Source organism: Perca flavescens, chromosome 5 (genome assembly GCF_004354835.1).
Source record: "Perca flavescens isolate YP-PL-M2 chromosome 5, PFLA_1.0, whole genome shotgun sequence".
In the NCBI taxonomy this organism is placed as follows: Eukaryota; Metazoa; Chordata; class Actinopteri; order Perciformes; family Percidae; genus Perca; species Perca flavescens.
Genome location: NC_041335.1, coordinates 32610754 through 32637156, shown reverse-complemented (window position 1 = coordinate 32637156; position 26403 = coordinate 32610754). Strand labels below are relative to the sequence as shown.

At 40.7% G+C, this 26403-nt stretch overlaps 3 protein-coding genes and 1 non-coding gene across 8 annotated transcripts; 2 read left to right on the top strand and 2 right to left on the bottom strand.

Annotated features, from left to right (window-relative positions):
* Positions 1-612: 612 nt before the first annotated feature.
* Positions 613-12185, top strand: LOC114555522 (scavenger receptor cysteine-rich type 1 protein M130). 3 transcript variants are annotated; one of them, XR_003692570.1, is made up of 9 exons: positions 613-668; positions 2844-2876; positions 3000-3290; positions 3609-3923; positions 4018-4302; positions 4405-4734; positions 4939-5021; positions 5128-5541; positions 12083-12185. XR_003692570.1 is itself a non-coding variant. In XM_028577970.1 (8 exons), exons 1-8 carry the CDS (start codon positions 626-628, stop codon positions 5194-5196), a joined length of 1449 nt encoding a protein of 482 aa, XP_028433771.1. In that variant the 5' UTR covers positions 613-625; the 3' UTR covers positions 5197-5786. The 3 variants fall into 3 exon arrangements, 1 of the variants encoding a protein (XP_028433771.1); XR_003692569.1 differs by lacking the exon at positions 12083-12185 and adding an exon at positions 9653-9823; XM_028577970.1 differs by lacking the exon at positions 12083-12185 and having other exon boundaries at positions 5128-5786.
* Positions 6232-12242, bottom strand: gstt1a (glutathione S-transferase theta 1a). Its single transcript, XM_028577973.1, has 5 exons — positions 12077-12242; positions 11120-11207; positions 10583-10739; positions 9578-9754; positions 6232-6559 (listed from the first exon to the last, which is right to left on the bottom strand). Exons 1-5 carry the CDS (start codon positions 12183-12185, stop codon positions 6359-6361), a joined length of 732 nt encoding a protein of 243 aa, XP_028433774.1. The 5' UTR covers positions 12186-12242; the 3' UTR covers positions 6232-6358.
* Positions 12207-26300, bottom strand: cfap157 (cilia and flagella associated protein 157). 3 transcript variants are annotated; one of them, XR_003692571.1, is made up of 9 exons: positions 26016-26300; positions 23848-24119; positions 21926-22088; positions 21563-21809; positions 20238-20338; positions 17413-17563; positions 16647-16806; positions 13187-13338; positions 12207-12290 (listed from the first exon to the last, which is right to left on the bottom strand). XR_003692571.1 is itself a non-coding variant. In XM_028577971.1 (8 exons), the coding sequence occupies exons 1-8, from the start codon at positions 26093-26095 to the stop codon at positions 13253-13255; spliced, it is 1260 nt and encodes a 419-aa protein (XP_028433772.1). In that variant the 5' UTR covers positions 26096-26300; the 3' UTR covers positions 13172-13252. The 3 variants fall into 3 exon arrangements, 2 of the variants coding, with proteins under 2 accessions (XP_028433772.1, XP_028433773.1); XM_028577971.1 differs by lacking the exon at positions 12207-12290 and having other exon boundaries at positions 13172-13338; XM_028577972.1 differs by lacking the exon at positions 12207-12290 and having other exon boundaries at positions 13172-13338; positions 21701-21809.
* Positions 21448-21519, top strand: trnac-gca (transfer RNA cysteine (anticodon GCA)). The gene has a single exon. It is a non-coding gene; the product is annotated as a tRNA-Cys (tRNA).
* Positions 26301-26403: the final 103 nt, after the last annotated feature.

Here is a 26403-nt window from a genome sequence, read left to right as displayed (position 1 = left end):
AGAGGTGGTGGGGCCTTTTGCATATCTATTCCCAGGGGCCCATTGTCCCTTAATCCACCCATGTTTACAGTGGGTGGCCAGGGATACAGCTCTAATCTTAGAAGGCATGTTAATGGTTAGCAACACACAGATTTCTCTACATCATTTTTTAAATGAAATTGGATGGATGGATGGATGGATGGATGGATGGATGGATGGCTAGGGGCCCAAGCCCGAGGGAGCTAGGGGCCCAAGCCCGAGGGAGTTAGGGGCCCAAGCCCGAGGGGGCTAGATTAAACTGAGGGATATTTCCTCGAAAACACAGGTAAATTCTACATCCAGGTAACGCTTAGGCAACACTAACGCCAACAATTTCTTTTAAGCCATTTTCTCTCACAGTCCCCTTACCATCACATGCTATAGTGTAACTAACCTACGTGTCATCATCAAAATATCAGATGGTCATATTGGCTCATACAAGATAATCAACAGCCCCGTCTCCATAAACCCACAAAGTTGTCTGATGTTACCATCAGACATTATCCAGTAAAGCTCCACCTCTTCCTGTATGCAGATATACACTAAGGACTGCAAATGTTAATATCAGAGAGCAGACAGACCGACAGACAGACAGACAGGCCTGGACATGGATCACCTGATGGTGCTGTTTCTATTGCTGTGGAGCTCAGGTAGGACTCTGCTTTAACGATAATGTGGTTTTTTTTCAAATATGTGTTTTGTCTTTTAATCAGAGAACAAAGATCTCTCTCTCTCTCTCTCACACACACACACACACACACACACACACAGTAATTGGCCAGTAAATCTAGTTTTTTATTCTCTTCTTTATGTAATTTTCCCTCTTTTTTGACATCAAATCAGTGTATTTATAATTAACAATTATCTTTTGTGTACGAGCCACAGCGGCCAGGACTGATATGCAACTAAAAGCAACACAAACAGATTAAATTGACAGCTTTCACACCAGCCAGACTGAACCATACTAACCGGGCAAACAGTTGTTTTAACCTAACCAAACAGTTTAGATGTGAAAACACCTAAAATATCATCTTCAATGGACCTATTTCATAAAGAGGCTCAAAGCAATGGAAAATGGACATAATCGTACATCTTAAAGTTAAAATCCTTCAGATTTTCATCAAATCAAACCAAGTTTTTGAATCTATTTTTAAGCAATTGTTATTTCTGCTTTATCCAATCAGTAGTCGTTTTGCATTTGTTTATGGTAGTTTTGTGTGCCTTTGTCATCATTTTGTGTCTCCTTGTGGTTGTTTTGTGTCTCTTTTAGTCGTTTTGCATCTAGTGTTTTTGTGTCGCTTGCATCTTATTGTAGTCTTTTTGTCACTTAGTTTGTGGTCATCGGAGTATCTTTGAGGTTGGGGTAGGGAGGGTTTAGTGGTCTTGTTGTCTGTTGTCTATGGTCTGTTGTCTGTCTGTCTATTTGAGCTATATTGAGCTGTATGGTGCAAGATGAATTTCCAAAAGGATCAATAAATGTCTATCTATCTATCTACTAATCTATCTATCTATCTATCTATCTATCTATCAAAAATATGTGTTAATCAACCACCTGATTCAGGCTGAGAACAAAGACGGACTCAGCCCTCAGAGGGACTGCAGCTCCTCTTTTCACCCTGTGTGTTGAGCTCTCTGTTTTAGCTACAGAGTGAGGCATCTTACTTCTGTTCCATCTTTGTTGGGAGTCGCACATGTGCAGTACCTAGGTAAGGACTACTAGCCAGTCAGAAGCAGAGTATGAGGGCATGGAACGCTAGCAGCTAGGTGAGCATTATAATGTGTGTTACAAAGTGATGCACATTCGTCATTCGGAAGTAAAGGCTGGACTACAATAGAGCTGTTTGGAGCAGTTTGTGAACAGTGTTTTCTGTTGGAGATGGTAAGGCCCTTTGGGGTGGACTTTGGGCTTTTTCACTTTGTAAACCTATAACATGCACAAAAAAGATATATAACACAATAAAGGAAAGGGGAAAAGCCAAAAAGCATAATATGAGCACTTTTAAGTATGGATCTAATCAGCGGGGGTATTTTGCCAGCAGTAATGTTATTAGTTATATAAGTTAGTACACTTACACAACTGGACCCTGGGTGAGTCTGAATGAGACAGAGGAAGAGAGGCTTTGCGCAGTCAGGCTCAAAGATGACATTATCTTCTGCCTTCTTCTTACAAGTGCTGAATTTACCACTCAACTTAGTATGACATAGTGTGTTGCTTTTGTTTGATATGTAGTGTCAGCAAAATGTTGTTAGTGTAGTGTGAACTATTTTATTGTGTTTCCTTTTAGCAAAATGCTCTGAATGAATATAGGTTTGGCTTTTATTATGAAGGAAGACGCGAAGCTAGCGTTATGCGCTGCAGTTGTCAATATAATAATAAATTTTATTTAAAGGCGCCTTTCTCTGCACTCAAGGACACCGTACAGTGATACATAAGACATTTAAAAACAGCAAAAAATAAGAACACAACAACAATAACAACAACCGAAAGAGGCAGAGCTATTGACATAAAGTGGAATAGGCAGTTTTAAACAGATGTGTTTTGAGTTGCAATTTGAAATGGGGGAATGAATCGATGTTTCTAAATTGGGGTGGTAATGAATTCCAGAGACGGGGAGCAGAGCGGCACGCATTAGCTCAGATGGCTAACCTGGCTTGTTTACTTTATTACGTGATCGTCTTTGTCACCCTGAACTTCCAAACTGTGCTATGTGTGACGTCTTTCGCTTATGCAGGTTACCTTGTTCACAGACAGACAGCCGCAAGGACTCAGTCACAGTGATTCCTGCCTTTATAGTATGACGTTTACTTTCTGATTGTCTCCTCAGGACTCCCGGCTGAAGAAAAACACAACTCAAAAGGTAAATAGAGAATGAAAAGAATAATAAAGGAATCATTCAAGCAAAAATAGCAGTCAAATTTTAGTTTTATCTTTTCTTAATTAATTTCACTTATTTCACTGATTACCCTCTTGTTTTGTTCAGAGTCTGTCAGGTTGGTGGGAAGAGGCAGTCGTTGTGAAGGAACACTGGAGGTGAAACATCAGGGAGACTGGAGACCCGTGGGTGACATTTACTCTGAGTGGACCCTGAAGGAAGCAGCTGTTGCCTGTTCACAGCTGGACTGTGGCGCTCCTGTTTCTGTAGGACATAAAGTGAACTCTTTAGACATAGCTGTGTGGTGGATCAGGCCTGACTGTGTTCAGCCTGGATCTGCTTTGAGGGAGTGTGCAAAATCAGATTCCTCTACCAACCTCCTGTTTCTCAGATGCGCAGGTAAGCCCATCAATGATATCAATTATGATATAATCTGACAGTTTTGTACCCCAGGTTGACACACATCCAGCAGCCGTGACAGAGTCTGATGAACTGCTGCCTTAAATCAGATGTGTGGACAATTGGTGTATTAAATAGTAACATTGCTGCATTCTGTGGTGTTATAAATATGTCTTCTGTTGTTAATGATGAACTTATGTTGGAATGTGCCGAGTCCAGTTTGAATCACTGAATTGTTGTTTCACATTCACAACATTGTTTTATTTTGTGTCTGGTGTCTTTTATTTCTCTTTATTTTATCTTCTATCATCTCTCCAGACTCTGTCAGGCTGGTGGATGGGATCAGCATGTGCTCAGGAAGACTGGAGGTGAAGACGAACCAGTCTAATCAGAGGTGGTCCTCAGTGTGTGAAGCTGACTTTGACCTGCAGGATGCAGATGTGGTCTGTAGGGAGATTGGCTGTGGGTCTCCTTCAGTCCTCCAAGGGGTGCTCTATGGACAAGTGGAGGCTCCACGGTGGACCAAAGAGTTCCAGTGTGGAGGCAACGAGTCTGCTCTCCTGGACTGTAGAAGCTCAGGCTCAGATAGAAACACCTGCAGACCGGGCAAAGCTGTTGAACTCACCTGCTCAGGTAGAAGAGGAGCTGCAGCTTTGATTTGGTTAATTTCTGTTCTAATGAAACTCACTTCATTCTTTTACTGATGACCCTTGTTGTTTCTGTTCAGAGCCTGTCAGGTTGGTGGGAGGAGACAGTCGCTGTGCAGGAACACTGGAGGTGAAACATCGGGGAGAGTGGATACCAGTGAGACGCTCTGATTGGACCCTGAAGGAAGCAGCTGTTGCCTGTTCACATCTGGACTGTGGCTCTGCTGTTTCTGTGGGCCAGAGAGAGGTGTCCTCAGACAGACCTGTGTGGAGGATCAAGTCTGACTGTGTTCAGTCTGGATCTGCTCTGAGGGAATGTGCAATATCAGGGCACTCTTCCTCCATCCTGAATCTGACCTGCTCAGGTAAGCCCATCAGTGACATTATCTATGACATCATGTCATGATGTTTGTCAAACCCATGATATCACATCCGTTTTCAACATTTCATCATCTCTGTATACACAGACCTGCTGCTTCAGACCAACATCTCTCTGTCCTCCTCCAAGGACGAGATCTCCGAGGCCCAGCAGGACGGGTTTCAGGTGCCCAAGGGCTCCGACTTTACCATCAGCTGCTCCATCCAGCCCCAGTACCCACGAGGCTCCTTCCAGCTCACCTTCACCTCCTCCAACTCAGCACACAACTACACCCAGTCAGCTGTCAATCACTCTGCCCACTTCCTGTTTCCTTCTGCAAAGCCCGCCCACCAAGGAAGCTACAGCTGTGTTTATCACGTCTATGCTTTTTCTCATAACTTCACCTCTGAGAGTCGTCTGCTCTTTCTCACCGTTTTAGGTGAGTTGACTGTGTACAGGTTTGGAAAAGACGATTGGTTCAAACTGAGTAAAAATGATCAACTGACAATAGCGTCAATGCATGTTGTTGTTTTATGCAATTACACTGTGACGACTTACGTCATTGTTCCGGGCTACAGTTTGTGTATTTGGAGCTGTTGGACTCATGTTTTGTGATGTGATGACTGTCCATGTGTTTCATCAGATCCGACACCTTTTATCATCAGAGTGGTTGTTCTGCCGCTGACCCTGCTGTTAGTGAACGCTGCCCTTTACTTCTACTATAAGGTACTGACACTTGTCTGTTGTTTAGACTACGCACTAAGCACTAAGCATTAATTGAAGAGTGGAGTGATGCAGGAAGTCACCTTTTTGTGCTGTCATGTCTTTCCAGGCCAGCAGTGGGAAGATGTCGGGCAGACAGGAGAACATTAAGCTGGATGATTATAACCTGGGTGCTTAGGGAGCAGCGTAGCACCTCATTTTATACCATAAACTGAAAAAAATAATGGACGTAGTATTGGTGGATTCACCCTTATGTTTGTGGACTGCCATTCTGAAGCTGGGAGTTTGCATTTTGGCCGTCGCCATCTCGTTATTTTGGAGCCAGAAGTGACCATATTTAGACAAAAGGAAGGAGCTGGGGAGGATGAAGTGTCTCTATGGTATCAATGGCACTGCGCTTACTGTAGCTAAACGCTTAAGAGGGAAATGACACGAGTCATCCAGCGGAGTTTTACTGGCGGGTAAACGTGGACCTCCGTGTACTAGTGCCGTTCGTCAGCATGTACAGCAGTACACAGAGCTGGTAAGTAACAAGCTAATACTAGCGCTAGCTTTTTTGGCAGAACACAAAAAAGACATTTTAAGCTGACCAAACTTCCAATTAACTTTGATGAAGTGAAAACAAACAGTGAGAGGGTCGACGTAAGGGCATTGGCACAAACATGGGCAACACCCCAAAACAACTGCGATAATGGACACCTCGTCAGGCATTACCCCCTTACATATTGTACATCTCATAAGGAATGTGTTAATAAACCTTAAAATGTCTGTTTTTTTCCTACCTTCACTCCAGCATGTTTTCTACATAGACGTGTAAGTCATATAACCTTAAATACGTACATCCAACTGATCCCTTTAAATGTAAAAACTACTTTCAGAAAGTCATTTATAAGTTGACAACAACAGACATGTAGTTTGTTATATATAATTTTAATCCATTACTTTAGTATTTGTGGTGTAGGGATCATGAACGTGATGATGATCATTCTACTGGTGAACAAAAAAGTTCCAGTTTCCATTTTGTAAATTTTGAGATTTCCTTCAGAATGTATAGCATGATAATAAAGATTTTTATTTTGTTGGCAAAACAAAGTATGTTTAATTTCTGCAGATAGAGACTTAACAGTAGTCTTTATCTAAATAAAGAATCTTTTAGACAATTGAGTTACACATTGAGCTGCACAAAGAGTTTAATACCTGGAAGCTGGTTGACTTATTCCTCAGTACTTTATTAAACCGGCACAAACATTCTGCTGATAAAAATCACCATACAACCATGAAATTAAAATCCAATTGAGATAATATTTTGACACCGACAGTCGCATCATCTGGGTTTGTTCTCAGCTGAAAATCTTCTGAAACTTTGGTTTGAGCATCTCCAGCTCGCTGTTGTTCTGCATCTTATGTGGCAGGCTGCTCACCTTCATGATCACCTCGTGACTTTCGTCAAACAACTTTTCACCAAGCGCCTTTTTCACTCGCTCTCTCCAGCTGATCAGCTTCGGACGGCCTTCAAACACATCCAGGCCGGTAGCAACAGGCTGCAAAACACACAGCAAACACAACCTCAATACACACATTTTTCAAATGACGTTACAATTACATGTGGATAAAATGTCTAAACCACAGTTTTGTCAATCTTGGTGTCAGGTTCCCTCGTGAGGTCACTGAACATGCCGACAGGGTCTTCAGAACATTCTAATACCAATACATCTATTCTTGGCTGTACCTTTCCTACCAAATCCCTAATTTTCCCATAAGCTATTATGAAAACTATTACTAGTTATTTTGGTTAAAGGAGTTCTTCAGCAATTTAGTTCTGCACTTCCATAAAGTTGAGAGAGAGAGTTGAGATTAAAACAAAAATGAAAGTTCATTAATGGCGTAATAATAGATATAATACATTTTATACATATTATTTATGTAGCACTTTTATGACACACGGTGAAAAAGGGCTTTACAGTTTAACAAATCATAAGATAAAAAAACACAATAGACAACGTGACATCATGACTTTGCGTAAACATACACGCCACTTTCTGAAGCCAAGGGGCGTCTTATCTGTTCACATTTTGAGCTATCTGCGTGTATGTCTACGCCGTATCCAGCGGACGGGTTACAGACTGATCTCAATAAGTGCGTATTTGCGTATATGACACACCAATTTTTACGCCATTTTGGCATGTTATCAAAACATATAATCGCTTATCGGACAGTTGGGTTTAGGAAAACAATAACACTGCTTACATGTGCGATTGGTGAGCTATTAGTCGAGCAATTTGCAACAATTCCCATGCCCACCGGCGTTTTCAGCCTTATAGCGTGTTTACATCAGAACGCACATGTCGTGAATGGTCTCTGATATGCGTTTTAAAATGTGTTATATGGACCGAGGTGAGTTCTGAAATGGTGCTAAAATGCACGTAAGGACAGAGATTGTTTTCTTTTTAAAATGAAAATGAAAAGTGTGGATGTAGCCTTAGTTCCAGTTAAACCCTGGCAGCTGAGTTTTGAATCCGCTGTAAACAGGACAGAGAGCTGCAATATTCCAGTCAACAGGTATCAAGGAATAAATAACAATTTTGTGGTTTGGGGTGTGGACCAACTGTCTATAATCTTTTAAATGTTTCCAAGACACAGGGAACAGGACAGATCCACAGATTTGATGCATTTCTCTTAACTGAGATGGCCATAAAGAAGGACACTGAAATTGCTACAGTGTGAAGTTACAGAATGAGAGTGTAGAGGTGGGCGATATATCGTTTAGACGATAATATCCAAATTGTTGTCTGGACGATATGCAAAATTGGGATATCGAATTTTTCATAATTTATACAATCCGACCCCCCAAACATGAAAAGAGCTGAAGGAAGTTAAAGAGAAAACAAATAACGCACACTATAACCTTCTAAACAAATATATGTAGCGAATTTAATACTGTAGGGGTTTGTTTGACTGTATTTTTTGTACAAAATCACGATCGTCCGGCACGAGAGTAAGCTGCTACTAGTTCTTACCTTGCGCGTTATGACGTTCACTCATGTCAACAAAGACACGATTGTGCAGCGGCTCTCCTGTTGGTGTATATTTATACAAGTACGTACAGCCACACTGAACTAATCAATACAGGACCACGATACAACACAGCCGTTACGAGAGCCTTCCAGGCGGCTGATAGCATCGCGGAGGACATAGCCTGACCGAGCCCTCCAGGTTGTTGTCGGCGCTAGCACGCCGAGCTAGCTATCTACCGGCAGGATGAGAAAATAACATTGTGCACAATGAATGGAGTACCAACTGCAGGATCGTTGCCCAGCACGGCTCACCTGACCTGGAGCCCTGTCGGTAATATACTGACCATTTTATTTACTACGAAAACAGCACACTGCCGTCTACATAGCCCCCGATGCTAACGTTAGCAAAAGTTTGGTTCACTGCTAACCATAGTGAACAAACTGCAGCGCGATCACCTGGATACGGGATACAGGGGACTTTAACAAGGCGTCCTTAGTCTGTTCCCATCCAGCTTTTTCCAGCATGTAGATTGTGTTACTAGAGGGAAGAACACACTAGACCATGTATACTCTAACATCAAAAAAGCCCACAGAACTGCACCTCTCCCTCACCTGGGCCAGTCAGGTCACATCCAACTCCTGATCCCAGCATAAATCCCGGTCAGAAGGACTATACAGCCAAGTAGAAGGACTATCAGAACCTAGTCTGACCCGGCCCTGTCCCAGCTCCAGGACTGCTTCCAATAAGGATATGGTTGTGTGCAATATGTTACAGAACAGAGCCCTTTGTTTATTAGGATTTCATCTTGCTTGTACATTTTCCCAAGAGAAGCAGTGAAATAGCCTCCGAACAGAGCTTCTTTTAACTTCTAGAAGGATTTCAAAAATATCATCTGAATATCGATATCGAAAAAAAATATCGAGATATTCATTTTTGTCAATATCTCCCACCCCTATGAGAGTGTATCTAAAGAAATTAAGGATAAGATATTTGCACCGTCAGCACCTGTGATTAATCTCTCTTACCATCATAATACAACTCAAACTTTAGCAAACTTCCTCCAGAACCACAGAAGACATGAAACAAGGTTTAGTACTCTTCATGACAGGTAAACTGAACTTCATGTGTAACATTGGTGCCTTTTAAGGTTAGTCTACATTACAATGGTTACATTACAGTAGCTACATTAAGTTGCAAAAACACCCTGGTTAATTTCACCAGGTTATTGTTATCCTTATGTTGTGCATATAGTGATGAAAAAAAATGACATTTATTCTCAAAAGAAAATACACCATTTGTTGTGAAATCATCATCTAAAAGTCACAGCTGTAGAATTAGTAGCAGCAGTACTAGACTAGAAGTAGACATTTTTGCTTACATGTTCTTAGCAGTAGTAGTAGTAGATAATAAATATCTTTACCCCATATTTGTTTATTTGTTTGTATGTACCTTGTGAAGCGCTTTGTTGATTTGTTTATCTGTGAAATGCGCTATATAAATAAAATTGGATTGGATTGGATTGGATAATGTAGTAGAAGTATTACCTGCATGATCTCAACTACAGCCACCAGATCAGCCAGAGAGATTTTGTCACCAATGACAAATGGTTTGTTCTGCAGGAAATAGTCCTCCAGCATTTTGAGCGACTGATTCAGATCCTCGACAGCAGCGTCCATCTTCTCCTTCGGGACCTCCGAGCCCATGATGACAGGAAACAGAGCCTGCAAAGACCAATGACACGTTGGTAGTATCAGCAGCAGCAGTCAATGTAGTGGTAGCAGTTGTTGTTCCCTTAGCTGCACACAATACATAATTTATAATATTCATTAATATTCTGTAAGTGCATTTATAAAAGTAGTCTCAAATGTTTACCTGTGTAGAGTTTGGTACTTTTCTTAATGTACTTAAGTAGATTTTAGTCCTTGATCTAGAGACGACAATGTCTGACAGTCGTTTGGCTGACATCTCAACATAGAGAAACATAGGTTTTCTCCTACATGGGATTTGCCTTTGTGTTTGGTGCATAGGATAAACATATTCAAAGAAAAGAAACAGAGAGCTAGAGCTAATTTGCAAACGTTAGAATGCTAATACCCTAAACTTAGTTTAATAGCATGGGGAGGAGGAGAGTATCAGTTATTATGTAACTATACATTTCAGGTAGCGCTGGGTGATATGGAGAAAATAAAATATCGCAAAAGTTTTGACCACCAAATACCTCAATATCAATATTGGGTTGACTTGGTGTTTTCACAAAACATACACACAATGAGATTTTTTATAAATAATCATCAGTAATGTGGATATAATGACTAAATGGGAAAAGGCAACTTAAAGAACAGCTAGAACAGTCTGGTAAATTCAAAAACCTTAACACCAAGAAAAGACAACATTTGTGTCATATCCAAAATATAAGACGGTATCTAGCCTCATATTGATACTGATAAAATAACGATATATTGCCCAGCCCTCATTTCAGGGGTGTTGAAATGTGTGTACTGAAGTGGGTCAGGTGAGGATAGGTCAGCGGGTTGATCTGGGACTCGTACCCTGAGCAGGAAGACCTTGGACCCGTGAGTTCTCAGGTTCATGTGCTGCCAGGACAGGTATTCATTAACGCGAGCCCGCTGCTGCAGGTCAGCAGGATACCAGTGATCTGCCACTGATGACGAATGTTTCTGCACCAGGTACTTCAGGATTGCAACGCTGCAACACAGAACAACAGTTTTACTGCTTATTAATGGATTAATCATGGGGTTAAAATGCAGACTATCAACCACAATGTCACAGCTCCCCGTGGGGACCTTTGTTGCAACTCTTCCTGACTTGAACCGGCAACCCTCTGGTTCCCAAGCCAAGTTTAGAAGAAGAAGTGGAATAGAGAAGGACGAGCCTGTGTGTAGTCTCTATTTTGATTAATCATTAAACCATGTTGTGTTGTTGTATTGCTTCACTTGCTCTTATTGTACTTAACATGGTTTCATTGTAAAGTGTCTTTGAGTACTTTGAAAAGCACTATACAAATAAAATGTATAATTATTATTATTATTATTATTATTAATCCTAAACCCAAATCATTGTTGTACCTTTCCGTCAGAATGAAGCTTCCATCCTTCATGACAGGAACCTTCCTCATGAGGCTGACTTTTCCAAACTCCTCGCTGTACTGCTGCCCTGAGACAAACACACACAAATGAGGATCACACGTGTGTTCAAATGAAGACAAACTGTCTGCTCTCAGTTTGTTTGTGTTGCCATGTACAGTAAATATAAAAGAGAATACATGCACACATAGCACATAACTAAGTTAAAAGAATTGTTCCACCATTTGGAGAAAAATAGATGAATAGTCTATCTGATTGTGTAAACATGAAACAAATGATGGTGTTTTTTTAAACTCTCCCTCCCCTTTTTATTCTCATCTGCTTTCAAATGCTTCTCTTTCCTTTATTTTCTTTCCCCAACACGTCTCTGTTATACTCAATCACCTCAGGGACGCAGTAATGTTTTGTCTGGATGCTTTGACCTTGGACCTACAATATCCCACCTACTGTTTGCTTGTAAAGTCGCTTATCTAGGAGGGAACGTTAATCCACTTCTCGCTGAATGGGACTGTCAGCTTTCTGGGTAAAATGTGGAAATGTAAACTGATAGCCCAGAGGAGGAGTGTTTTTTTTTTTTTTAAATGTTCATGCTTACAGAACAAGTTTGAGGCCTGAGGGACATTCAACCTTCAACTCCTGCAAAATGTGTTTACAGAGTTACAAACACAAAGATAAAGAACTACAATTATAACTATGCAGAGTTCAGGGGCTGGAGTTTATGCAACCAGTTCAAGTTTGCAGGCCAGTGAACTCAAACTCTGCAAACTCTACAGACATCTGGTAACTTTTTGTACATTTCCAAAAGCTCAAAATATTATATTATTATATATATAATACATTATTTTAAGTAAGAATGTGAGCTAAAAGCCTTACTTAAACATACAGAACTCAGATATGCATGCATTCAAAAGATCTCGTCCCCGTGTGTGTCTGTCTCACCTGCAGCGAGCTCCACCAGCCTAAACTCAAAAGGAATCCCGACCGCTTTGGCAAACAGGAAGACGGAGCGGCATGGCTGGGAGTGCAGGTCGAGATACAGCTCCATCATGATGCTTCGGTTCCACAGGGTTCCTTCTGTGTTTTCAGTCCTCTCCTGCAGCGCCTGTTATCCTCTGTCTGCCCAGAACTCCGCCTCTCCTCGCTGTGAGGCTCACTGATTTTTAAATGGTGTCGACAGTTCAAAGTAAGCAGGCCGTCGTGGTTGAGCAGTCTGACCTTTGGCCTCGGCCTGGGCCAACATTTTGTAAACACATTTTTATCTGCTTGGCTTATCTGTGGTTCAGAGTTTTCTTTAGAATGACTTTACAGCAGAAGTCAGTCATCGTGAAAAGGTTTGACTTGCCAATGACCACATGATGATGAAGACCCTGTCCTCACATGATTTGCACCAATTTTCACTCTATTTACACAAAGTACAATTTCATTTCAACTAGTGTCTAAGAAACGACATTATTTATATTATATCTTTACATTATATTTGTAATTATGATAAATCATCTCACTAATGAAGGCAGGAGTCTGTGAGTGAGTCACTGGGTTATTTTCATTACGCTAACTTATGCTTCCTCGTCCTCTCTCCTCCTGTGACCCAGAAATTGTTTCCCCTCCTCCATCATGGAGAATCTTCCGATCCCTTAAATGCACTTCGAGGAGAGGACGAGAGAGGAGGTTTCTGAAGGAGCAAGGAAACACTGGTGTATCCTACGCAGAGGTCTTTTATCACATGACGTGACATTTAAATGCCTCACCTCCTTTTTAAAAATCTTTTTATCAAACTGTCAACATACACATCTGAAGAAAACATCAGAATCACACACATACCTACAGATAAAGCATTGAGAACACAACGCTTCACAGAAAAAGACAACAAAAACAGGAATCTGGAAACTTAATTTTCCACTATTTTCTGACAGTAATTTGTCAACAGAATAATTATCATAAATATAAAAAATTCTTTTCAATCTGTAAATACTCAAAACAGTAATAATCTACAAGTCTACACAAATAGATCAGCGGTCAGAACAGAAGCAGGACTAAAGTGACTAAAACCTTTATTCTGAAATGGGGCGGTGGGATGAACAACATTGATCTTCCCTACTGTGGGCTGGATTCAGTTCAGCAATCTGCAGAGGCTCCGGCTTCTGGATCAGCCTGCTGAGGAGCACACGACAGAGCTGGGGGTCTTCTGACTGCAGAGTTTCCTGAGAGATGGACAGATCCTTTATTTTATTTTTTTCATAACTTATGTTTTTGAACAAAATACGCTGAGAACACACACTTATTTATTGTAAATGGTGCAATATACAAAACTTTTTCACTCTTGACTTTTTTTACTTTTTAACATGTTGACAATTGTGTATATGAGTTGCATGTGTGTAAATGTGAGATGTTTGATAGGTATATTTAATATAGGTTTAAAGTATATTTTTGAGCACAGTCTCAGGTAGTGCACCGGAATCTCATTGTATGTAAATGCATGACATCTTATCTTATCCTACGGAGTGTCTATTTGCACCCCCGGTACGAATAGCCTCGGCCACACAGCTGAGCTATTTACACCCTGTGACATAACAACAAAAACACGTTTCCGCGTGCACCAAAATCATGGCCGACGTTCATCTTCCATGACTACAGAAACTGGCATATTAAGAATGTTTTGTCTCTAAAGTTTATAACAATTGAATTTCTAGCGGGAAATGTATACTACAGTTGCGCTTTCTGTCTTCAGTGAAAGCATACAACAAAAGTTTGTTAATTAGTACCTATATTTTGTATACAGTATGGTTACCTAGCAACCGAGGCTTGAATACACCAAGTGGTAAACAGTTGTATGACATCCAGTATGAACTGCTAGGTGAGTGGTTAGAACAAGTTTGAGGGCTCGCGAACGCAAAATCATTTTTGCAGTAGGCTCTGGTGGTAGGGGAAGACTCATGAATATGCCTGCTCTGGTTGGGTTGGTTAGGTTTAGGCAAGAGGAGTGGGATTGGTTATGGTTAGTAGGGCTGTCAAAATTGCTCAAAAATGACTTTCGAATATTCCCTCTAAAATAACACCGAATATTCAAACTATTCGAACATCTAGTTGCGCATGCATCCAAGGTGGCGCGCGACATCATGACGTCAAAATGATACAATATCCGGCCGAGCCGAGGTCGCGCACGGCTCTTTTTTTTCAATGGTGCACGACAAAGCGGAAACAGGAGCCTGAATGAGTTCACCAACAACCGGATGCCAGGACTCTCAGAGTGACTGCAGGTCTCTCTGGTAAACTCACCGGGTTAAGATGAGCTCTTTTATGGTGAATGAAAGGCTCGATCCGACGAAGTAGGTCAGTGAATCACATTGAAGCATTGATGGCAATGCTGCTGCCAGTTCTGCCGTTGTTTACCTTTTTCTTCTTCTTCTAGTCCGTAGAAAGGGCAGCGTCGGTAGCCTTTGCTCATTAGCGCCACCGCTGTTCAGGAGAAGACTGCAGCTAGTGTCGCGAGCACCAGCGCAGGTATAAATAGTCACGGCGATCTCATGATGTCACATTTGTATGCGCCAGCTGGGCTGCATCCAGTATGTAACGGCTTTCAGGCGCGCTAGCAAAGCAGACAGCAAGACAGCTTCTGCTACCGCGAGCGTTTTTTTCCACTTTTTTTTTTTTTTTTTTTAATTTGAATATTAATTTTCACCTTCGAAATTTGTTTTTTAAAAACTATTCGAATATATATTCTAATTTAGAATATTCGTTGACAGCCATAATGGTTAGTGTATGAATGTCAGGGCAATAATATTCCAAAAAGGTGTAATACATGAGTAGTATGGATAACTGTGTGTAAATATATGCCAAGGTACTGTAAATGCACAGGGGTGCAAATAGCATACATTGATATTTGTACCAGACGGGTATTAATAGAACACATTGCTGTGTGCACCGGCAGGGTACGAATAGCATTCATTTCTGATTTCACCAGGATACGAATAGCATACACTGCTAATTGTACCAGGGGTGCAAATAGCCTCACCCCTTATCTTATCATAAAGTAGATATGGTAAACTTGCTTATTTACCCATTCGACAACACAGAGCAACATTTGTCTGGCCACCTGATCGATATAATTCCAATATGTACTCTCCATTTAGCTCTATTTTTGGTGTCTACCAACTCCTGAGAAAAATATCGGGCTCTTTAGCAGCTAAATGCTCCACTCTCTTCACCAGCTTGACACAAGCTTTGTGTACACTTGGTTTTTTTCAAGCTTTTTTGTTGAAAACAGTTGCCTGTAGTGCTGCAGCTATTCTATTGATTAATCGAGTAATCGGATAAGAAATACTTTTGCTTTATAGTAAAAAGTAAATATAAAAAAGAGAGGTTTCCTTTTTTTAGAAAAAGCTAAATTTTTTATTGCCAAATTGCATACATTGACAGAGATAGATGCTAATATTTTTAAGCACAGCCGCATGGGCCACCAAGACCCTTAAAAAAGAAAGTACATTTTTGGTAGCCCAAATGTTAATCTTTTTCACTGGATATGCAAAAGAGCTGTTCACTAACCCGAGGGTAAATGTGATGGTACAAAGCTTACAGCAGGTCCATTCAACTACACCGTTCTGGGGGGCACATTTTCAGAAGCCTAATACTGAGTGAGGAGAAAGAATAAAGAATGCAGACCGATGCATCACCGGCATGGTCCGATGACGTCATTCACGTGCATATTAAGTAGCCATGAGGTTGACCGTAAACTCTGGCAGCAGCTAAGTTAAAATTTTTTTTTCCAAATTTCAAGATTAGTAGCAAACTAATAGATAAAAACAGTTAGCTTTCGTTTTAAATTGTTTGTAAAACATCGCTATTTGCAGGGTTGCATGTTGTAGTTGTGTAAAACAGCGCGGTGGACGAGAGCAGCAGGTGTTTACTGTATGTTACCTCGTGTCGGATTCGCTCCGTGGAATGGATGAGTACACTAGATGTTTTCTACTGAGATGATGTAGCAGCATGTTTGCAGCTTTAAATGATCCCAAACTTTCTGTCGTTTTCTCTCGCCCGTCTCTTCTCATAACCCCTCACTATTTTCGCTGTCTTCCTTCATTTGTAATCTGCGCCGTCAGTCTTGTGTCCACAGAAGCGTCAGCCCGTTGTGCGCTGGTAATAATCATCCGTGCGGAAACACAGTGAACGGTACAACGTTAAAGATTAAACGAAGCTTCGAGGCAATGAATTTTGCATAAAGGATTTTTTGTAATCAAATTATTTGAGTTACTCAAGGAATTGTTTCAGCACTAGTTGCCTGCAGCGGCTGAAAATTGACGCTTTGTTGTATGTGAATATTTTGTTGAGACCAGTTAATAGCTAATTAGATTCTGGTGGGACTCAAGCCTCAGCAGGACTCTGATCCAGCTCACTGTGCAGCTGTTAGGAAACAGCTGCAGTGTGTTCTGGGTTTTTCTTATCAGGAAATCAGCAGCAGTGTTCACACCACTGCTATAAAACACACAGTCCAGTGGAGAGGTTATTCCAGTACCTGGCTGGTTTGGGGTCAGTGATCTGCGTTTTCGGTTCTCAACTGCTCTTCTCAGGTGAGTTGTCGAGGGCGGAGCCTGGTCACTGGGGGGGGCGGTGCTCTCCAGGATCTCCAGCAGCCTCAGGATCTTCCACTCAGTCTCGGACGGCTTGTCTAACTCCTGCAGAGGACAGACAACACCAGAGCTTCCATAATCAGAAATCATCTCATTGGTCGAGATACTTCTTATTGAGACGCAACATATTTCGCATCTGAGTACGAATTGCTAAATGTTTATATATTACACCTTGGTTACAAAACCAAAGGTTTGCTTTTTTAAGTTTTAAACTTGAAACTTACTTCAGTATGTATCATGTGCCTGCTTTATACTTACTACTCCACTACATTTATTTGACAGCTGTAGTTACTTTGCAGATTTTGACAAAACATTTTACATACAAAATTAGCTCCACAACAAGAAAATAATGCCAACATGTTAATGCATAAAGCAAGTTTGACATTGTGTTTGACATTATTGTATGTCAAAGTGTTACTTGCTAAAGATGCTTAATAAAGGAACTGAATACTTCTTCCACCATTGGGTGTTTGTCTGTTAAAACCAGCCAAATTGAACCAATAACCAATGTATCCTCTCCCCTCTCTGGAATACAACTGATGATATTTCAGAGCCTAGAGTGTGCAATATTGAATTTTCTAGCTATCAGATACTGCAGCAGGAACTGAATCATCTGTCCAGATGCTCCTGGACGGGACTGTGTGTTTTTACCGTCAAGATGTGGCTGAGAGTGATGCCTGCTTCCTGAATGACGTTCTTTATCTGCCTCCTCCTGCTCTTCTCCCTCTGGAGCTCCACCTTCAGCTGATCTGCCTCGGCCGTTTTTTGTCGTCTGTCCTTGTCCACTGAGTCCAGGCGCTTACTGTTAGGTAGCGGGGGATGAAGCTTATTGGTGCATGTCGACAAATGTTACACTTTTTGGGCAATGTTAAAATATGATGATGAAAATGTTAAATAAAACCTTCATGAAACATTGTTTTTATCATTTATTCAAGTTTTAATTACTGTGACCCGTTGTGTATTGCGATAACATAACACTAGTCAGATGGAGATCATAAGTTTTGTTGACACTACTTGTGTCTAGGTTACATTTTATATATTGAGAAGGCAGGTTTTGCACATATCACTATCAGCCAATGCTTTTTTAAGCTAATCCGGTCTTGTTTTGGGAAAACTATAAACAAGGCATTTTCTGTCCCTCTGGTCAGAAGATACACTTTTTCCTCCTGAGGTCTGTCTCAGATTAAGGTTAAAAGTCTGTTATTAACATTTACTTTCAATCCATCAGTGTTTTTGTGAATTATTTCAGGTGTGTTCGAGAGCTTACTAGAGTCCGGATCGGGCCAAATGTTTTTGTCCAAGCCCGGCCTGCGTCCGACAGGCATTAAGAAATTTGTGTCCGAGCCCGACCCAAGCCGTTAAAATAAAAAAAGATTATCATACTAATAACACATGTAGGCTACGTTTTTGTGTGGAAAGCCCGCTTTAGGCATTCGGAAATGTCAACAGATGAGCGCATCAGTGCACACAGGGTAACAAGCGCACGTTAATAAGCTGTTAAAATGTTCAATGTGTTAACCTTTCCTGCTTGCTTCGTAAACCAACCGTGATCAGAAAACCAGGGGAGACCCGTTACCTCCAGGGCCGACGTTATAAAATGAATAACGTCGGGGTTAATATCCCGTTTCTGGTCAGCAAATTAATGAACTTGGCTTTCAGTCTGGGGTTTATTTCAGACACCGCACACACTGTGTACAAAACTTTAACTTAATCCACCAACTCTGCACCGGTCGCATACAACACTTCTGCTTCCTCTTTCTCTATCTCTCTTCTGCCCCCACACACTAGGGGTGGGCGATATATATTGTTTACGATAATATCGTCATTGTTGTGTTAACGAAGTGCAAATTGACATTATCGAGTATTTAAATTACTTAGAAAAAAACACTTCAAAACACGCATTGGAACGCTACACGTTCACTAATGTCAACAAAGATGGCGGCGCGCTATTGTGCAGCGGCTACTAGCTCTCCTGTTGGTGTATATTTATACAAGTACAGCCACACTGAACTAATCAATAGGACTATGATACAACACAGCCGTTACGAGAGCCTTCCAGGCGGCACATAACATCCCGGAGGACATAGCCTGACCGAGCCCTCCAGGTTGTTGTCGGCGCTAGCACGCCGAGCTAGCTATCTACCGGCAGAATGAGAAAATAACTCAGACAAGACCAGAGGCGGAGGACTGCATTTTTGTGCACAATGAATGGAGTACCAACTGCAGGATCGTTGCCCAGCACGGCTCACCTGACCTGGAGCCCTGTCGGTAATATACTGACCATTTTATTTACTACGAAAACAGCACACTGCCGTCTACATAGCCCCCGATGGTAACACATGGTAGCACAAGTTTGGCTCACTGCTAACCATAGTGAACAAATTGCAGCGCGATCACCTGGAGAGGATACAGGGAACTTTAACAAGGCGTCCTTAAAGTCTGTACTCCCCAGCTTTTTCCAGCATGTAGATTGTGTTACTAGAGGGAAGAACACACTAGACCATGTATACTCTAACATCAAGAAAGCATACAGAACTGCACCTCTCCCTCACCTGGGCCAGTCAGATCACATCCAACTATTCCTGATCCCAGCATAAGTCCCGGTCAGAAGGACTATACAGCCAAGTAGAAGGACTATCAGAACCTGGCCTGACACTCCCCTATCCCAGCTCCAGGACTGCTTCCAATAAGGACATGGTTGTGTGCAATATGTTACAGAACAGAGCCCTTTGTTTATTATTATGATTTCATCTTGCTTGTATGCTGCACAACTTACATTACACCAGAGGTATACAACTGAATGTGTACTCAGAGTTCAACGTTCCTACACTAGTTCAATTAGTATTAGTATTTGGCTTTGAATTGTTTTTACTTACTTACTTAAATGTTAAAGAAAATAAATAAGAACTGTTTTCATTCAACATTGTGCCCATTATTATCATCAGTGATTAAGTAACTCAGACTTTTAAAAACACATTTTTAAAGGATATCGTCTAATTATCGTTATCGTCAAAATCAGAAAAAATATTGAGATATTATTTTTTGTCCATATCACCCACCCCTAACACACACACACACACACACACACACACACACACACGCTCTCTTAAAGGAGTCACAGCACCATTTTACAACAAATGCCTGATGTGACCGAGCCCGACCCGAATTTCTAAATATCTGTCCAGGTAATTTCCTGTCTGAAAACACAACACATACAATAAGTGGCTATTCTATCAGTGGGGGTAAAGCTCAGTGGAGAGTATTTGACTGCAGATCAAGAGATCTCTGGCTCAAGTCCAGATGCCCCCTGTATCAGATTAATATAAGTTCCATTAGTGTGTAGTGTTTGTCTATAAATGGAGTCAGCCATATGTTATTAAAAATGGGGTTTTGTACTTTGAATCTGGAGGGATTATAATGTTCACCAATAACTGTGAATCTTAGATATGGACAATAGAAAGAGAGTAAACTTTTACCAGAGATCCTCTTTCTTGGTCAGCATGCTCTTGCAGGCGGCATCACGGTCCTTTAGGTCCACCCTCAGCTTCTGGCACTTCTCCTTCAGCTGCTTTATCTCCTGAAGGAGGGAAGATGTTAAAGTCCCCCTCCACATAATGTTTTTTATGTGTATGTTCCCTTAAATGTCTGACCTTGACTATACTGACTTGTATCTGTGCAAAGTTTGTCACCAGAGGTGTTTTCAAATCACTCTACTAAAGGGGGAGATGTCTGTGCACTTCCCTGAAATTTGAGATTCGAACATATCCAAGGCAAGCTTGATCAAGTACATCACCAATCCGTAAACCAAACGCTCTAATACGCAAAAACCAACAAAGAAACCTTGAAACCTCCACCCGGAGCAGACTGTCTACAGAGAGCGAAAACATAATGACATAACATAAAGCATAAAAGATGACATAAAGCAATACAAGATGCTAAAAAAAAAAGCTGGGTACAGACAGCACGCCTCGCGAGACAGCCATCCGGCTGCCTCCTGTCTGCACCCCACGTAAGGCTCAAACAATGTTTTTAGCCATCTTGATGCACGCTGCTCTTTGACCGGTCAACCAGATGCTAGAATGTAGCCCCCGAACAAGTCTCAACCTAATGCGAGCCCGATCAGCAGTTGTAGGTGAGGCAAGGCCAGATCCAAAATGTCTTAATGTGGGAGAAAGAGTACATGTGCTTCCAGTTCCTCTTCAGAGTGTTTTTTTTTTTTTTTAGTTGCATGTGGGAAAACCATGTTAAACAAAATATTGTAGGTAGGACAAAGTACAGGAGGTTCTATTTCTAACCTTGTGTTTGTCAAGATCCATATATAAATGGGAACCTGTCCTTTACCACCAAAACACTCTTTTGAACAGATATAAGAAATACAAAACACTGTAGGAACCCCTCCTCACAGGAGCTGGGAGACACTGGATATGAAAATCACCTTACATTCCTTAATCAACACAAACTGAAAAACTAAGAACCAAGGTGAAGAAAAAAAATACAGTTTTTTTAAGCTGCAGGTTTGAACGAGGCCAGTCACTCATTTGTGGAGGAAAGTTTGAAAGAAAAAGCTTCTATCAGTTTGTCACGTGTTCTTTGCTCAGCTGCTGCATGTCAGAAACTGGTGTGAACAAGTGATAAGCCAATTCTCCCATATATCCTAGAGTAGTGCTTGAATGAGCATTTAAAGCAGGGGGTATAGCTCAGTGGTAGAGCATTTGACTGCAGATCAAGAGGTCTCTGGTTCAAATCCGGATGCCCCCTGAATTAGCATTTAGAGTTACACTGTCAAAAACAGTCCTCTTACATCTTTGTAGGTGATACTCTCCTGGGTAATTTTTGTGAGCGCTTTCTTCATTTGCTCTTTCTCAAAGCAAAGAACCCTCTCTTTGTCTTGCAAGACCTCTTTCTCCTTTGGGAGGACCACGTTTTCGTTTAGCAGGACCTGGAGCTGCTGCAGCCGCTCGCTGTGAAGAGCTCTCTCATTGCGGAGAATCTTTGAGGCCTTCTTCTCAACGCATCGATCCACAGCCTGCTGCCCCTCCACGATCACCCTGTTGTTGCAGGACAGGGGAAACATTTACTGACTAACATTTTTGAAGCAACAATCAAACATCAGCATGGAAAAGGTCCCCTGCGGATGTAACACAAACTGTCAGTTTAACTTTACTTTTCCCTCTCCAACTCTAGTTCATTCATCAGGCTGTCGATGGCAGCTGTGTGCTCTTCTCTCTGATCCAACAGCTGCTTCTTCATAGACTCTATGTTGGACTGTTCCTGCATCAGCTGCTTCAGCTGCTCCTCCAGCTCCTGCTGCTCCTCAAACTTTTTCACTGAGGGGAAGACAGGAGAGGATGCTTCTGGTTTGTTCCAGAGACAATCTGACAATCACACTTTTAGCAGCAATTTCAAGCATACTGAAGCCATTAAGGGCTTTTCACACGGGAAGCGACACTTCGCCTGTGTAGTCGCGTGGATCCGCGGGGTCTCACTGCGCTCCTCATGTGAAGGACAACGCTCCGCGATTAAATGCCAGGCAATCAATGTGGGGTAACCATGGAGATTCTGTGCACTACTGTATCCCTGCCAGTACAACTGAATGAGATTAGGTGGCTGTGGTATCATATATCCCTAATCACTGGTCGATTTATAACAAATAGTGGCAATACTAGTCTTTCCTTACCACGGACTGTTATTGTTGATAGCTAAAGTTAGCTAAATTAGCATAGTTGTTAGAGATGGTCCGATACCAGTATCGGTATCGGCTCCGATACTGCCTAAAACGCTGTTATCAGTATCGGGAAGTACTGGAGTTTATGCACCGATCCGATAGCCACATAATAAAGCCATAAAGAAAATCTATGTTAAAGTAGTTTATTTAGGTTCTTTTTCCGTTAGAACTGACTGGAGAATAAAAGAAACTTCTGTGGCATTCATTGTTTGTGTTTGTTCATGTTTTACAAAGAGTTTAACCTGAACCAGACCGACAACAAAGATAGAACTAATATCACATCCATACAGGGATAGTAGTATACAGTTGTTAAAACATAATAAAATATATGACACACTGGTATCGGATCGGTACTCGGTATTAGCCGATACGCAAGTTCAGGTATCGGAATCGGAAACGGGAAGCAAAAAATGGTATCGGGCCATCTCTAATAGTCATAAATACGGACGTTACCTGATAAATCCAGTCTTGTGCCGATGCTCTGAAAAGCAAAAGCCCCGCTGTCTATGTCCTGATAACTGTTTAGAAAACGTTTTATATTTTAGGAAACTCACAAACAGAAGAATTAGTCTCTCGTTCATTGATTTGCACGGCGCGTCACTCACGTAGGGAAAAGCTAAGATAAGATATACTTTATTGTCACTGAAGGGAAATTTGTTTTGGACTCTGTCCGTTCCACAGCTTTACAAAGACAACACAAAATACAGAAAATAAGCATCTCTCAACACGTACTCTCATGCAACACAAAACATGCTTTCATATACATTAGACAGGTACCTAAATAGTAAGCACATTAACTACTACTAGCCCTTGCACAATGAGATATTGCACAACTAACATATTGCCCAACCCCAACAGCCTACATATTGCACAAATGACACAATGCACTAAATCGAAAATCTTATGTATCGTGTTTTTTTTTACAAAATATTCAGTTTTCCATCAAAACAGACCGAAAGCAAGAGATGCAGAAAATCCATGTTATGTACTTCTTTACAAATGAAAAAAATGTTTCTTCTTAGAAAACAATTAGTTTTTAGAAATTTTTCATGATATATTGTCTCTAGAAGTGTATTATTCAACTTTTGTTTTGTTAAAGAAAGACAAGAAAATCGCAATACTTTTGAATCGCAATACTTATTCGCATATCGTCCCAGCCCTACTTTACACCAAGAATCTAGTCTGAGTACATACAATTATTACAACTGCAATGATTAGATCTGAGAAAATGCTTATAGTCTGTTTCCATGATTTTACATTCATTCGGCTTAGGCACTGCCCAAAACGGCTTAGATGCTGCACCTAAACCTTATAATGGCAGGGAAAACGCTGCTGTGTGACAAACATTTGTACTGCCTCACCCATCGTCCTGCTTACTGAGTGAAGTCCGTTGATCCGGTCCTGCAACTCCTTCTTCTGCTGGCTGTGCTGCAGCTGCAGTTCCTCTCTGTCCTGTTGGTCTGTCTGCTGCTGAGTCTTCAGCTGCTCAGCCAGCTCTTCAATCCTCTTCTGTTTTACAGCCGCGGAGCGTTTCAGGGACTCAGTGGTGTCTTTCTTGTCCTTCTCCAGCGCGCTGTAATTAGGGGCCAGGTCCTTATTCTGTTTCTCCAGCTCGTCATATTTAAGTTGACATCTGCAGATTAAAGATATATTATTGCAGGGTTTTTCCTACCATTGTAAGACTTAGGTGCAGCACCTAAGCCGTTTTTTGGCAGCACCTAAGCCGAATAAACTAAATGACACCCAGATACTCAGAAATACTCTTACTAGTACCTCTAATGATTGTAGTTGGACTTCTTTGGCAAGTTTTGTCTTTAAGTTTTTTAAATGTATTTATTATCTTTTTTTAAATTAAAAACATCAAATTTTCTTGACCTCTAAACCCTTCTGCCTAAGTCTTCAACAAACCTAGGGAAAACATGGTTATTGTATGCAAGAATCTACTGAGATTTAAAAACAAAAAAAACTGCAATAACTGCTTCCTGTATCCAAGTTTTTATAATGTTAAAACTGGGAATGAAGCTTGTCCTTATCGAACATCAATAATGATATTTAAAGAAGTGATAAATCTAGGAACCAGTAGCTGTATAAGGCCCACAATAAATCCATGTTTTTTTTGTAAAACAGGCTCAGTAAAACATGAATGAGATAATGTTATGAGTAAATACAGTAAAATGGTTTTGAGGCTTCTCCACCACATACCATCCAGATTTTTGTATATATTTTTTAAATCAAATTAGCTGATACAAAATGCAATGGGGAAAACGCTGTTGCTCTAAAAGACATAAAAATAATAACATATAATAACAAAAAACGTATATGAGACCAGGGTTGACTGCTGAAATTGTGTTTTAGAGATATCAAAAATATTCATTGTTCCCTGCATTTTTCATGGAAATATTTTCAGGGTCCAGCTTCTCAAATGTAAAATTGCCTGCTTTTCTTTGTCATGTAATACTAAATTGAATGTCTTTGAATATTTTGCACTGATGGTTTAAGAAAAACACACATTGCCTCAGGCTCTGGGAACTTCTATTCAGCTATTTTCTAACAAAACTGTTGGTTGCAGCCCTAACTGGAAGAGCACAGCACTTAAAATGGCAATCCTTAAGATTTCATTCCTGGTTGATTTAGTATCTGTATTGTGTAAGTAAGTGAAAACAGTGTAACTGTGCCGAGAGTTTAGCAGTCTGGAGCATAGAAACATAATGAATCTAATTTTATTTAATCTTGTTTCTATGGTCTGGAGTCTTGTTGTTGATAAATGAGCTTCAAGTTTCCAGAATTGTGTGCATAGTTAAAAATGTTCGCGGCCGGGTTGACTCAGTGGGTAACGCAGGCGCACATATGTAGAGGTTTATGCCTCGACGCAGAGGTCCAGGATTCGACTCCGACCCGTGAAGACTACCCGCATGTTTTACCCCTTTCTCAGCTGTCCTATCCGTTAAAGGCAGAAAAGCCCCAAAAATACTCTTTAAAAAAATAATAACAATTTAATACCGCATTTCTACCATTGTAACATGTCACTTAGCTAGCTATATTAATTCTGGTTTTTATAGCTAGCTGTATTATATTTATTATAATGTATTTATTTTACCAACATTATATTATAGTATTTTAATGTATTTACTTTTACAGTACTACACTTAATACAGTATTGCTTTGTGATTTAACATTAAAGCTAATGCAAACAGGCCAGCTAATCATTTAACGTTAACGTTAGGCAGCTTTATTTTATTTGTATAGCTAGCTAGCTAGTTAGCACATTTCAGCAACAGGGCTATTTAAAGTGGGTAAGTCTAAATTGGGATGTATCTAAATTGGCTAAATTTGTTGTATCTTTTATTCAATTAACGTTACGTAGCTAAATATGTTAACATTTTAATGTCAACGTTGATCAGTCAAGTGTAAAAGATTAAACAAGTGCACATGATAGCTAGCTACATGTATACAGCTAGCTAGCATTCTTTGATGTAGCTAGCTAGCTAGCTATTTCCCCCAGTTTTAACGTTAACGTAGCTAACGTTACCTCTCCAACTGCTCCTCCAGATATTGAATTTGAGTCAAATATAAAGACTTCTCCTCCCAAGAACCGATTATATCCGCCATACTTATGTGTTTGTCTTTTTCCTGTATATTTTTCTGACTGCGGGTTGTTTATCTCCGCTTAAATCTTAATCTTCTACTAATCCCTGGAAAAGAAACAAGAGAAACCGTTGCTACTGAATGCTGCTGCCTTCAGGGACTGCTCAGAAAGTTCTTCAGATTTCAAAAATAAACTGATCATGACCAAAACTGTCCGGACATAAATATTACAATATAACATAGAAAATGTTTAATTTGTTTCTATGAATATAATATATATTCTAGTAGTTGTTGCTCGGGAATGGTGCCTTCAGGGACTGCTTTTCAAAAAT